Below are 14,016 nucleotides of genomic sequence, written 5' to 3' on the forward strand. Positions count from 1 at the left end.
AACAAAGTGCAAAGTGAAATCTTATGCAATTAACTTAAAGTCAACTTGACTTGAGAGAGGTGGCCAAGGGAGAGAGGTGAGGCGAGCCCGTTTGAAAAACTAATTGACATCGTTGCTCTGGCAGCGCTGACAGCTGGAGCTGCCAACTCGCTTTGAATATATATATATATATATATACATGAAAAAAACTAGAGAAAGAGAAAGAGTACGAGTATGAGAAGGAAAAGGAAAAAGAAGCAGCACAAATATTTTCACAATTTCAACTGCTGCCTGGTTGCCTTTGCTCCTTTATTTCTTCGCTTTTTTCTGCGCCCATTTTGCGCGACAGTTTTAATTTAATTTTAGCCCGAATTCAGAGCCATGTCGTTCATTGCAGGCGCCAATTTCAGCGCCACCTCAGAGCATGACTGACAGAGCAGCAGCGAGGGAGATGGAGTGAACGAGAGAGAGCGAGAGAGAGAGGGGGTGGAGAAGCAGAGATAGGTACATGCCAACACGGCGACTAGCAAACCCAGGCCAAACCATTAAAAAAGTTTAGTCCGATTTGAGCGCTCGCGCTTAATGGCCAAGATTTTAATCAGAAAATGAGTTAAAAGCCAGCTAGCTTCGACACGGCGACGTAGAGCTCCCAGATCAGCGCAGCATATGTCCCAGGTCCATGTCTGGCTTTGATTATTGTAGCGCTTATGCGCAATTACTTGCATACGCTGACATGGCACATCCATTGGATGCAGTTGCTCCAGCAGCGCGGCACGGCAGCTTCGCCAGTTAAAAGTTTTGGTGCGCATTTAAAAGTTTTGATATGCGCAGCAGCGAAAAATTGCATTAGCCGCAACTGGCTGGGCGAAGAATCTAATGCAACACTTTCCGACAGTCGAAAACTTCCGCAGCGAGCAGGAGGGGAAGAAATGGTCTAGCTAGTCTTATGCAAACAATTGGACTGCTCTCGCATAGTCTCAGCTCTTAGTTTGGCAAATTTTAAGCAGCGCGTAAATCGGGGAATTATTGTTTAATATAGTGCGCCAGCAGATAAGAGCGAGAATATGCGTTCGCAAGCCAGCGAATTGCCTGAAGTGGAGCAATATTTTGTGCTAAGACCACATTTGATTTTGATTGGATCTTTATAAGTGTGCGAAACTTATGGATGAAATTAGTTAATGGAATTATAAACTCTTGACATATCTCCATGCTAAAGCTAAAGCATATGCTGAGCTTTATTTTTATATTTCTTAAACTTCTTTTCTCTGTATAAAATCTCATCTGTGCTTTGAAAAGTTAATTCTATAAAACACTTTTTACACATGCCCCGAGTAGGGTTTGCGACTTGAACCAGCCACGTTTAGTTCCGGATAGACTGCATGTTATCTGCTCATATCAAAAAGTCTCTTAGCACATGCTTAACCCCCTCGACATGTGCTGGCGCCTGTAAGAGCCTAGGCGATAATGCGAAACCTTTATCAAATATTCAACGAACCCCAACGAAAAGCAGCTTTTTGCCATTCCTATTAAATTACATTTTCAACAGGCCCCAAACATGGTTGTTGTTTATTAAATGTGTGATAAGGTGATAAAAAAAAGTTTCATTTGTTTATATTGTTATTATTACTATTATCATATTGCTAGCGGTTGCCATGGCAACAGCGACCATTCGTTAGACTCAACTCGACTTCTTAGGCAAACTGTCAAAATGCAAATAAATGTAAATTCAAAAAACTATCAAACGAGAGCTGACAAGGTGCTTAAAGGCTTGACAGTCTTAAGCTAGATTTATTGTATTAATTGAACACAATTAAATGGAACACGGAGCTTAAAGCACTGCAAGGTCAAAATATGTGTACATATATAGATATGTATTTATTTCCTATATCAGTTGACTCAGCAGTGGAGCGTCGAGCAGTTCATTACTAATTCCATTGCATGGGTGGAAAAGTGTTCCATTGCATGGGTGGCAGAGTGTTCCATTCGAGTGGTTTCAGCGTGAAGAGCGGCGGCAACGTGCTGCAATTCGAGCCACTGCACTGTGTCTGCGTCTGGGTGCCATCGCTGTTTTGGCTCTGGCTCTGGCTCTGACTCTGCTGTCCATCTCCCGACGCTTGTGCTTGGCAGCCGGGTCCAGTTTGCGTCTGTGTCTGTTGGCCATCCGACGAGGTTTGCGTCTGAGTTCCGTTGCTGTTGTCGTTGCATTGCACTTGCACTGGCAGCGCCTGTTAAAACGGTGTAAGGTTTAGCATGAATCTGGTGCCTCAGTACTTTTTGGGTCGGTCAATTCTCATTACGTTGACGGCGGACAGCAGCAGGCAAATGGCCATGGCCAAGAGGCAAACACTTTCAATAAATCTCATATTGAACGTTTCACGGCCGAAATTTCCAACTGAACACAATTGCTTTCTGTGCGGCACTTTTATAGCCAAAAAATAAAGCAAAAAAATCGAAATTGTAGTAAATAACAACAGTAAATTGATCCTACGACAATCGAAATTCCAACGGTCAGTGATTTTTTGTTATGCTTCTGAGGGCTTTGATAAGATTGTTTTTTCATATTTGATTTTATTTTTTGTCAGCTTTAGATTAGAAATTTTTAGAAAACTGTAAAAATCGTTTAAGTTATGGGATTACTTGATTTAATATGTATGATTGGAAGTAAAAGTATTCGGGGGATGTTCCAGAAAACGTTTACAAATAATAAGACAGTCAAAGGCAGGAAGAAACTACGCTGCTAAAACAACTAGAAAATTGTAAAATATTTACAAAATAAAAAAAAATAAAATAATAAGAATAAAAAACTAAAAATAAAAAGTTTTTCAATATTTTTAATTAATTAATTTTATTACTTATTTATAAAAATAAATATTATAATTTTTTTTGTTATTTATGTAGATGAATATTTTTCATTATTTTTTAAATTAAATTTAATTTTAATTTATTTTATTATTTTTTTTTATTATCAAAGAACAGTATTCATTTTTTTTAAATTTTCTTTTTAATAAATAAAAACAGTGTTTAATATTGTAAGCAGAAGAATAGATCTTAGGCATAAAGAAAACAGTAGAGAACTAAATATAAATTTTATGTTTATTGTTATTCCCAATATTGTATTTATATCAAATTAAAAAAAAAAATTATGGTAATGTAAATATTTGGAGCAAAATGTTGTCTCTCAAATAAAAGCCAAAGTTAACAATCAGCTTGACAACTTATAGCATGAAGAGCTACAGTCAGGTGCTGTGCCTCTGACAGCTCAACAATAAGCTGGAGCTGCCAATTGGTAGAGGCAACACCCTCAACTATTTCAACAATATAAAGAACTATCAAGTGACAGCTAATTGACAGCTTAAACAGCATTTTTTCGACTTGGCTGACAAAGAGAGTTGCCCAATTTATGTGCTCTGCAAAGTTGCCGCATTTGAGCGTTGCCAGACATTGCAACAGTCGACACTTGACTGGCGTGCCAGAAAGAGAGTGAAATGCTTGTCAAATGCAGTGTCCGTGCCAAGCCACGAATGATAACGAAATGCAGCTTCACATTGTTGGTTTTGTTTTTTAATAAATGCTCATATATTTTTCTATATTTTATTGAAATAAAATACACTTTAGACTGTCACTGTAGTTGTTGACTCGCTAACAGTCGAGCCGGTAGCACTGTCATCGCTAGTCGTAGGAGAACTTTGCGTAGTGCTCTGCACTGGGGCAGCTGTCGATGTGGTTGGCACACCGTTCTTCAGGCAATTGTCGAGCAGATCGTATGTGGCGGCCGTGTCGCGCACATAGTTGCTCTCGGTGGTATTGGTGCACTGATATTCCAGATCCTGATTGGCTTTGATGGACTCGGCCAGAGTGTTGGCCGTGCTGGCCGCATTGGTGGCAATATCATAGATGATGGAGACATCGGTTTGAGCCTAAAGCGAGATTAGTCAGAGTTATTTCTTGAGAGTACTTCTTGGCTTCCCTTCACTTACGGCCTTTGCGTAGCAGTTGAAGAAGGTGGTGCTGTCGTTGCTGGTGCTGTTGTTGCAGCTGCTGAAGGCAGTGCACAGGCCATCCACGTCCTGCTTGTAGATCTCCCGATCCTTCTCAGCCTGCGCTGTCAAATTGGCCAGCTCATTGTTGTAGGTGCTAATGCAGGCCTGATACGAACTGGAGAATGCGGCGGCCACCTCGTTCAGCATCGGCAAATACAGGGCGAAACACTGTGCGGTCACATCCGCCGAGACCATGTCCAGCCTGTTCGTCTGCACCAGATATTTATCCAGGGCGCCTTGCAGCTGCGTCTGCACTGTGCTCGGCTTGGCCTGCAGTTAACGAAATTGCACTTGAAATTGTATTCTTGATTATTTGCTAATCCCACACACTGTCAATTACTTGAGCAAAGATGGCCAAGATGGCCAGCACTAGAACGCTGCAGAACTGCTTCATGTTGAGACTCTGTACGGTTCGTCAAGCACTGTAGATAGAGCGCCGTGGGCGCTTATGCTTTATATATGGTGCGAGGCGCTGGCGAATTCATTGCGGAATGATTGATGCATTCGCAATGGTGAATTTTTGCTCAAATTTATTGTGTTTAGCAAGCCAACAAAAAAAATAATAATAATAATAAAATAAAAACAAACTGCCTCATCAGGTGAAAGGTGTGTGTGAAGCCGATCAATTAGGTGGCATTAAGTCGAACCGAAACGGAACCACAAAGCGCCTCATGCCAGACGCCACAAATTGCTTTGCATGTGCATTTATTTATTTATTTATTTATTTTGTGTTTGTTTTGTTGCTGTTGTGATGCCCACGTAACAGGCGAATAAGGCTGTGACCCTGTGGGCCAAAAATAGACAATGAACCGCCCATTCGACTGATAAGCGCCCCCAAAATGCGTTCACACTTGCCCCAGCCCCAGCCAGCTCGAGCGCTTTAGCCCGGCTAATGAAATATTAAGCCAATATATGCGCCAATGTGTCTACGACTCGATTGTTTTGGCTTATCGGCTTTAGCATATCATATGCTATCGCCTTCATAAATAATCGAAAACTATGCCAAAAATGCGCCGCTCGGCATTTCGAGTATGAATTGTCAAAGGCAAATATAATAAGGCTGCGGATTAATGAATAATAATAAAATATGCAGAGGCGAATTAATATGGGCAATGTGCATATGTTAATAAGTTTATTATAGTTGAATAATAAAAAAATATATATATAATGAATAAAATCAATGATTACGTATATTTTAATTTATTTAATAAATTAAGAAATAATTTAAAAACTATTTTTTTTTACAACTTTTATTACAAATTAATATTGTAGATTTGTTTTATTTTATTTTTTAATATTTTTTAGGGCTTTAAATAATATTAAATATATTAAATACTATTAAAATAATAATATAAATTAATGATTGGTAAGAAGAAAATTGTAATTTTTAAATAAAATTTGTTTTTATATTTTTCTATACGAAAAAATTTATATTATATTTATATTATATTTAATAATCTCAGTATAAAAATTCTTGGCATTTTAAATTTAATTATTTATCAGAGAAGTGTACAAACTATTTAATACCTATCCAGCTGCTTCTCTGTGTGCACCTGAATGCCTACACTTCACTCGCCTCAAATATGAGCAGCAATTATATCATGATATCCAAAAAGAACTACTACTACTAGTACAGTGGCATACAAAAGTATGCTGCACACTTTCAGCGATTCACAGTTGAAGCAGCACTGTAGGGCTTTAGTACGATTTTTTGTAGATAACAACAAAGCGGAGCGACTAAACGTGAACTAAAAAGCCATGAATCAATGTCATATTAGCCAAATAAGCCCTACGCCTTGAACCTTATTATTATTTCTGCAGTATCAGGTTGTCGGCCAAGCCAAACAGACGCACAGGAAACATGAAAATTGTATTCACAATTTTGCTGATTACCCAATTGCTGGTAAAAATTACAAGGGATTTTCCCCTTTTTGCTTGAAAATTGAAAAGTTATATATACACATATATATATATATATATATATAGAGCCTAGAGCAGGCGGAGACATCCCGTAGTCTGGAGAGTTTGGCGGACTATTTGGAGCATCATGATTTGGCTGGAGCGGGCAATACGAAGCAATGTTTTGCCAGATATTTGCCGGAGCTGGAGCAGGTAGGCCTTACCTGGTCGAAGGCATACGCTGACTGCCAACAGCAGGCGAAAAGTGGGCGTGACACCGTATTCAGCCAGGTGGGTGGCATGCAGCAGCAGATACGGCAGGCAGCATTGCGCATAGATGGCTACATAGGCAGCTGCCTGAACATCACCAATGTGCTGGACTACTTCGATTGCTTTGCCAAGCTGGTAAGTCGAGTGCTGCAGCGAAGCGACAACATGGCCTAATCAACAACTTCCATTGGCAGTCCAAGCAGCAGCTCATGACGATGTACAACATCTCGTTTAATGCGTCGGAAAATGCGCTGGCTCTTACCAAACAGCTGAATGGCATCGACGAGGAGCGTTATCTCTGCACGAATCGCACCGAACGCAGCTATGTCCTGGACACAGCAAAGTTATTCGATGCACTGGACAAATGCCTGCAGGATGCTGCGAAGGTGGCCTAGGCCATAGGCAAAAGTCTCTATCCAAATGCTTTACTAATATATATCTATATTCGATTTTGATGCTTCTATATGTATATATATGTATGTCTATATGTGTATATGTGTATATGTATGTATTGATCGATCAGTTCGCATCCATTGCGGCCACCTCTCTGCGACACTCTTGCAGCTCCTCGTTCGCCAATCGCATGCTGCCTATATACGCCACCTGGGCATCGAGTGTGCACAACATCAGCGTCTGCTGCACTGCATCGAAGTCCTGGCGCAGGCGTGTGTGGGCGCTTGTTGCATTGTAATTAATGGATGTCATCAGGTCCAGATTCTCGTTGCCCTGAAAGTGCATGAGACATGGATTAGTTGAGGAGCTTTACATTGAGCCTTGAAGAGAATTAAAATAGACTTTCGAACGTATAAAAACTGAAACTTAACCTGGAGCTTTGAACCTATAGTTTATAAGTGCCGAAACTCAATTGATCCTATAAAGTTATCAGCTGGCATGGCATTTTTATCATTCGACGGCAGGCGAAGTACAATTAATGTTTTCATTAGCTGGGCTTGAACTACAGTTTAGTTTTTATGAGAAGTAGTTTTTATAGAGAACATAAACATTATTAATGAACCCCAGATAATAAACTGATCTATTTGACATTATTCTTAGATCTTAAGCTTGTAATGAGCATTTATTTAGGACTATTTTAATAAGTTTATATTCATAAAAGCTTTTAATATGATTTTAAATGAAAGTATTTATTTTTATGTTAACATACTTCCAAAACTCCTTTTAATTTTATTTTTAATATTTAAATGCCTACTACAACTTCCATCGTAAATAATGTTGACAAGAAAATAACAAACCAATGTTTTTGCCAACAATAAGTTTACTGATAAATTTCTAAATTTTTCCGCTTTCAAGCACTTGAGGTCAATGTATGAGTTGTATGAGTTGATTTAGATTAAAAGTTCTATAAAAACTGCCAACATTCAGGTGGGGTTGTTACGCCGCATAGCATAATTAGATTATTAAATGTAGGCATGCTTCCAATGGCTGTTTACTATCAATAGAGATTACATTTATGGATTCCATAATTTAAAGTATAAGTTAAGCTCTTAATGGGGCATTTATTAGTGTACGATTAGAGAGCTAGTGCTCTTCAAATTTAATTGCACATATAGTAGGTCTTAGCTACTGTTGCCTAGAGTATAGCACTTACATGATCCTTGTGGCACTCCAAATACTCGAGATCGTCGTCAAGTTGATTGCACAGCTCGAAATTGCTGCACAATGCGCTGTGGCCCAACCGGATTTGCTCACGCTCCAGCTGGACATCGATGGTGAGATCGATCTGTGTCTCATTCGCTGTCAGCTCGCATCGCTCGTACTCGATGGCATAGACGCTCGAGGCATTGGCAAACGCCTGCATGTACTCCGTATGACACTCGTCGAGCGTCGAGTCGGGCCATGGAATGGGTATGCCTGCAGTCAGACCTGGAGTCGTGTCGCATGCTCCACGCATGCAAATGCCCATCAGCAGCACAGCAGTCAGAGCGGCTACATGCTGCTTCTGTTGACCGAGTAGTTGCAGACGGCGTCGACTGGTCTCGCCGACCAATTGATTCTCAACTTGTACCGCACACATTTAGCTATAAATTGTGAATGGCGCTTCGAACAGTTTGCCGTTTCGATTGAGACTCGAGTGTTATTGCTGAAATTCTGTATAATTGACATTTCCTACTAATTCACACAATCAAACAGTACAACACATAAATACAATTTGAGCAGTAGTAGTATATAGACTATTATTGATAAACAATTGGTCGACGGGCAGAAACGTACAAAATATAAAATCGATTGTAAATTTACCTTGCAATAAAAACAGATAGAGCCACGTGGGTGAGCTTAAAAAGTTGAGAGATGAGCGCCGAGTCTTACAAATGCAGCGACAGTTTAAGAGCATATAATAGACACCACTAGACTTAAGCAAGACTCAGGGTTTAAAGCCCCTGACACTGAAGTATAAAGAGTATTCTAAAACGAAAATTCACTCACAGTAGATGAAGTGCAATTAGTTTCTGATCGTTGCTGATCCATCCATTCTACACAGAAAGAAAAATTAATCATTTGTTCAGTCATATGAACTATTCATGTGATTCATACTTTCCCTAAAGTAGGATTAATAACGAACTATATGCGTTTCCAATCATTGAAAAATTAGAATTTGTTATTGAAAATTATTATGCATAGCCATTTATCTTATCATGTCATAAAAATACCTATATACCATATACATGTCTTCGCTTATTACCTGAGTATGCAAACAACTGATAAGCTTAATGAATGAATTGAATTTCTTTCCATCCTAAAAGTATGCAGCCCCTCCACTCATTTCATTACATTCAACTATTAATAAATTATGAATTCAAAGGTTTTTTTTTTTATATACGACGAACCATGCTAGTTCACTTTACAATCAGGGGCAAGTTTAGAAAGCACGCTTTAGCTTATTCATAAGCTTGCTGAAGGTCAACGACAGCATATGGATGTCCTCTTCTGGCAACTCTTCTGTAGTGATTATTTGGGGTTCGGTAGTATCGGTAGTGACAACTGGAGCCTCGGTTGTGTCGACTGGAGCCTCGGTAGTTTCAGCTGGACCCTCGGTAGTGACAACTGGAGCCTCGGTAGTGACGACTGGAGCCTCTGTAGTGACAACTGGAGCCTCGGTTGTGTCGACTGGAGCCTCGGTAGTTTCAGCTGGACCCTCGGTAGTGGGGACAGGAGCCTCGGTAGTAACAACTGGAGCCTCGGTAGTGACGACTGGAGCCTCGGTAGTTTCAGCTGGACCCTCGGTAGTGGGGACAGGAGCCTCGGTAGTAACAACCGGAGCCTCGGTAGTGACGACTGGAGCCTCGGTAGTGACAACTGGAGCCTCGGTAGTGTCGACTGGAGCTTCGGTAGTTTCAGCTGGACCCTCGGTAGTGACAACTGGAGCCTCGGTAGTGACAACTGGAGCCTCGGTAGTGACAACTGGAGCCTCTGTAGTGACAACTGGAGCCTCGGTAGTGACGACTGGAGCCTCGGTAGTGACGACTGGAGCCTCGGTAGTGACAACTGGAGCCTCGGTAGTGACGACTGGAGCCTCGGTAGTGGGGACAGGAGCTTCAGTAGTGACGACTGGAGCTTCGGTAGTGGTAACTGGAGCCTCGGTAGTGACAACTGGAGCCTCTGTAGTGGCAACTGGAGGCTCGGGAGTGACGACTGGGGCTTCAGTAGTACTTGGCTCAACACCACCATTAAGGCAAGCATTGAAATCTGAATCACATTTCTCAAGTTCACGTGCATAATCCAGACGAGCAGTATCCACGCATGTTTTCAAATCGAAATTGATGATATCGTACTTAGCAGAAATCGTATTGAATTGAATATTCGCATCGCTGTTCAGTGTGAACATTATTTTGTAGCTGTCAGTGGACTGAAAAATAGTTCAAATAAGAAGTAGTAAAATTTTATTAGATACGAAGCGACATATTAATCGATTCGTTAGGATCATAAATAAGGAATGAGTACTTACAGCATTGCGGTAGCAATCGAAGAACTGGAGGCCATCGACATATTTATCACAGCTGCTGAGGACACCGCACATGTTATCGCTGCGCGACAGCAAGTCCTTGCGTATCGCAGCACTCTGAGAGGTCAACTCATTTTTTTCCGATTGAGCTGTGTTCACGCAGCCGGTGTATATTTTGTTGTAGCTACCCATGGCATTTTGCTGGCTGTCGAGGTATTCACCAAAGCAGATGCTGACCAGATCGGCATCAGTATTGGCAGCTTGAGCAGAGATCAAGAACCGCATCGCATTTTGCTGGCGCGTCAGGAATGGCTGGAAGTCAACATCCTGGGTGGCGTAGAAGGCATTGCAGCCAGCAACTAGCACCAAGCACAGAGCAATTGTATATTTCATAGTGAACACTTTTTTATTTTTTTTCTTTTGTGATTATTTTTCTGCACAGCTATTCCAAATTATGAATATATCCTTGACGTGGGCGAATGTATTAACTGAACTGATTGCCAAATTATGCGGGCATTGCTTATATAGCTGCCAAAATTGGACTGCATGAACAATTATCTAGAGGAAGTTTCGAATAGATTTTAGATTAAAAACTAATCAAATGCGCAAACCTCGTATAATGATTGCATCGCTCCGAAGACAATTATGAAGAAGACACTAGCTATCACTAGTCCAGTGAGTGTTGTCAATATTATCACAAGGCCAACACGTTTGGCCAATGCATGAGCATGGCCGGCACTAGATAAGGCTAACTACTACAATTATCGCTCAGGTGCACCAGTGGAGGTATCACTGTAGTTACTACTACAAATTTTATGAGCTGACACAGTGAAACTTATCAAGGCGATAAACTATAGGCATTTATAAGTTCTTAGTCCAAATCTACGTTTATTATGAATTTTACAAAAAATATTGTTAGCATAGTAAAGAGCTGAAAGAAAGTCTATTAGATAGTAATTTTATTTATAGACTAGACGATTCCAATCGCTGAGACAGTTTAAAGTTGCGCCATTCCAATTAAACTCAATTATTATTTGATTAAATAAATTAAGATTTTCCATTGTTCGATTGAATGTTCAGTTCTCCTCAATTCTAAAGAAACTCACGATCAGCCGAGTCCATTGTTAAAAATAGTTATTTATTCAAATAATCTACAAACATTTAACAATTGGAACTGAATATGCAATGAAATAATTTTTTTTTTTTTTTTTTTTTTTTGGCAACAAGAAAAAAGTCATACGATCTTCATAAATAATACTTGTATTTAATAGATTAATTAATAGTATTTATGCTGAATTTGTAATGGACTTTTCTTGTTTGAAGTGCTTTAGTAGCGCTTGAACCAATTCTTTATCTCATCCAACATTTGCTTGATCCTCTGCTGCTCCTTGGACAGACGGGACAGATCCTCCTCGGGCATGTTCTCATTTGGAGCAGTCGGTTCGGTTTCGGGCGATGTGTTTGGCTCTTCGGTGGACTCAGCAGGAGCGGCAGTGCTGGGCTCTGGGGTGGACTCAGCGGGAGCGGCAGTGCTTGGCTCTTCAGTGGGTTCAGGGGGAGCAGCAGTGCTTGGCTCTGGAGTGGGTTCAGGGGGAGCAGCAGTACTGGGCTCTGGAGTGGGCTCAGGGGGAGCAGCAGTGCTTGGCTCTGGAGTGGGTTCAGGGGGAGCAGCAGTACTGGGCTCTGGAGTGGGCTCAGGGGGAGCAGCAGTGCTTGGCTCTGGAGTGGGCTCAGGGGGAGCAGCAGTGCTTGGCTCTGGAGTGGGCTCAGGGGGAGCAGCAGTGCTTGGCTCTGGAGTGGGCTCAGGGGGAGCAGCAGTGCTTGGCTCTGGAGTGGGCTCAGGGGGAGCAGCAGTGCTTGGTTCTTCAGTGGGTGGAGCAGTGGTCAGTGGTTCCAAGCCGAGGAGACACCTGTCAAAGTTCTGATAGATGAGAGCTGATTCCTCCACATGGTCGCGCTGAGTTTTGTTGGTGCATGCGAATTCGTTGACATCGATTAGACGGTATTCCTCTTGCACCTTAGCCAACCACTCCGCGGCATTGGCCGAGATTTCGTACATGGCCTTGGTGTTCTCACCTCCCTGTAAATTTTCAAATGGAGCCCCATTAGAATAATCCGTTTGATTCAATCGTCCAATGAAAAGATTCACTTACCGATTCGGAGTAGCAAGAGAAATATTCGATGGAGTCAGAGTTCTTGCTGCAAGTATCCAGAGCCTGGCAGGCCGATGTTGCCGATCCGTCGATCTGCGCCCGCTCCTCCTTGGTGCTCTCATCGATGCCCGCACGAGATGCGTCCGCATCGGACAAGCACTTGGCATAGGCGGCCTGGAAGTTCTCATTGGCCTGGTTGAACAGAGGCAGATACTCGTTGAAGCAGGAGAGGGAGCGTTGGGGATCGTTCTGGTTGGTGTCGCTGGAACGCATCATGAGCTTAATCATCGGCGACTCGGGCAGCAGGGGCAGGCGCACAGCCTGGCTCAGGCCAATGGCCAGGAGCAGAACACACACTTTCGTAAACATGTTAAATATTTCGTTTGGTTTTTCTGCTAGATGGCTAACACGATTTTTGATTCGTTTGCTATGAACGTCGGATTCGTTATTGAGGTAATGGGCCAAGCGACATCAGCATTTATAGGTGCGCTGCTCAAGTGTTGTTGTGCTGCTACTCCAGAGATACGGCGTCATGTTATGGCCAAGATATTACCTTAGATTTGGCTCTATCACTTAAGCTATTACGCCTTATCAATACCAGCTGAGACTCTTATCATCGGCTGCCACAGCTCCGGCGGCGGGAAAAACACTTCCCATGAAACAATTAAGCAGTTGCTGACGATCCCCCAATCGCGTCACTCTAATCTTTGAAATCATTGTGGTTCCCGAGAACGCAAATAGAAATCATAAATTATATTTACACAAACCCAAAGAACTCTGTGCAAATTTTTAAGACATTTCGTTGATTTCCTGATCATTTTTTTTTATATATTTGCAGTGAAGGCCTTGTGTCCTGTCTATCATTTTGGTATATTATTTTTAGCTTCAGTCCAGTGTATATCTATCAAGTGTTTATTTTAAATACTTATCACCCTTTTGTTTTTTAGTGAAATGTATCTGACAGTTAAAAATCATTTAGTTGTCCACTTAATGTAGGTAGCGCTGCTCTTAGGCGCGATGTTGATAAGGTTCAGGAACGTCATCGGCCTTTGCCATTGGTCAGCTCCACTTATCAGATACGCACACACATAATCTTAGATAAGCAACCATTGTATTGGACGAACACAATTATTAGGCAAACATATAACTATTTACTATTATTGAAATTAATTTACTTATTTTGATTTCCTAGTATTTGCCCGTCCATATGCTGCGATTCTTAAGTGTGAGGGTCATGGATTGATCTAATCTAATAAGACTCAACAGTTTACATAGAAATTAGGTAAAGCGAAGGCAGCGCAAGTCGTCGTAGAAATCCTGTGCATATTGAAATATTTACTCTCGGGGGATTGATAGTTGATTGATTGAAGCGTTCGACAGATTTAGACTTTTCAAAACCACCTTAAAATAATTTTCTTGTAACGATAATCTATTGCAATACATCGAGCTTTTCTTAGATTGAATTACTTTTTCTAAGTGTCAACCAAGGCCCATGATAGTAATTTCATGGGATATAGACTAGGAATATGCCAAAAAAAAAAAAAAAAAAAAATGCATTGATTGCCTAAGGCCTAACATTATTATTATTATTATTATTATTATTTTTTTTTTTTGTATTATTATTATTATTTTATTATTATTATTATTATTATTACTTTATTATTATTTTTACATAGTTCACTTGAATGATTAGTTTTCCTCAATTCTAAAGAAACTC

General features: G+C 40.9%; 6 protein-coding genes across 6 annotated transcripts; 1 reads left to right on the forward strand and 5 right to left on the reverse strand.

Annotated features, from left to right (window-relative positions):
- Positions 1-1,704: 1,704 nt before the first annotated feature.
- Positions 1,705-2,422, reverse strand: LOC108655143 (uncharacterized). The gene is made up of 2 exons (XM_018106866.3): positions 2,277-2,422; positions 1,705-2,204 (listed from the first exon to the last, which is right to left on the reverse strand). The coding sequence occupies exons 1-2, from the start codon at positions 2,340-2,342 to the stop codon at positions 1,905-1,907; spliced, it is 366 nt and encodes a 121-aa protein (XP_017962355.1). The 5' UTR covers positions 2,343-2,422; the 3' UTR covers positions 1,705-1,904.
- Positions 2,423-3,563: 1,141 nt separating this feature from the next.
- Positions 3,564-4,522, reverse strand: LOC108658465 (uncharacterized). The gene is made up of 3 exons (XM_030382487.2): positions 4,360-4,522; positions 3,957-4,289; positions 3,564-3,896 (listed from the first exon to the last, which is right to left on the reverse strand). Exons 1-3 carry the CDS (start codon positions 4,411-4,413, stop codon positions 3,591-3,593), a joined length of 693 nt encoding a protein of 230 aa, XP_030238347.2. The 5' UTR covers positions 4,414-4,522; the 3' UTR covers positions 3,564-3,590.
- Positions 4,523-5,593: 1,071 nt separating this feature from the next.
- Positions 5,594-6,643, forward strand: LOC108655144 (protein TsetseEP). The gene is made up of 3 exons (XM_030382424.2): positions 5,594-5,922; positions 6,006-6,323; positions 6,383-6,643. Exons 1-3 carry the CDS (start codon positions 5,881-5,883, stop codon positions 6,581-6,583), a joined length of 561 nt encoding a protein of 186 aa, XP_030238284.1. The 5' UTR covers positions 5,594-5,880; the 3' UTR covers positions 6,584-6,643.
- LOC108655142 (uncharacterized) lies at positions 6,610-8,278 on the reverse strand. The gene is made up of 2 exons (XM_018106865.3): positions 7,795-8,278; positions 6,610-6,914 (listed from the first exon to the last, which is right to left on the reverse strand). The coding sequence occupies exons 1-2, from the start codon at positions 8,218-8,220 to the stop codon at positions 6,708-6,710; spliced, it is 633 nt and encodes a 210-aa protein (XP_017962354.1). The 5' UTR covers positions 8,221-8,278; the 3' UTR covers positions 6,610-6,707.
- Positions 8,279-8,770: 492 nt separating this feature from the next.
- On the reverse strand, positions 8,771-10,661 carry Muc55B (Mucin 55B). Its single transcript, XM_089260853.1, has 2 exons — positions 10,150-10,661; positions 8,771-10,050 (listed from the first exon to the last, which is right to left on the reverse strand). Exons 1-2 carry the CDS (start codon positions 10,537-10,539, stop codon positions 9,064-9,066), a joined length of 1,377 nt encoding a protein of 458 aa, XP_089116979.1. The 5' UTR covers positions 10,540-10,661; the 3' UTR covers positions 8,771-9,063.
- A 729-nt stretch (positions 10,662-11,390) lies between these two features.
- Positions 11,391-12,751, reverse strand: LOC149091010 (uncharacterized). The gene is made up of 2 exons (XM_089260854.1): positions 12,300-12,751; positions 11,391-12,226 (listed from the first exon to the last, which is right to left on the reverse strand). The coding sequence occupies exons 1-2, from the start codon at positions 12,666-12,668 to the stop codon at positions 11,474-11,476; spliced, it is 1,122 nt and encodes a 373-aa protein (XP_089116980.1). The 5' UTR covers positions 12,669-12,751; the 3' UTR covers positions 11,391-11,473.
- Between the last annotated feature and the right edge of the window lie 1,265 nt (positions 12,752-14,016).

Source organism: Drosophila navojoa, chromosome 5 (assembly GCF_054131105.1).
Source record: "Drosophila navojoa isolate 15081-1374.11 chromosome 5, UAZ_NAV_1.0, whole genome shotgun sequence".
Classification (NCBI taxonomy): domain Eukaryota; kingdom Metazoa; phylum Arthropoda; class Insecta; order Diptera; family Drosophilidae; genus Drosophila; species Drosophila navojoa.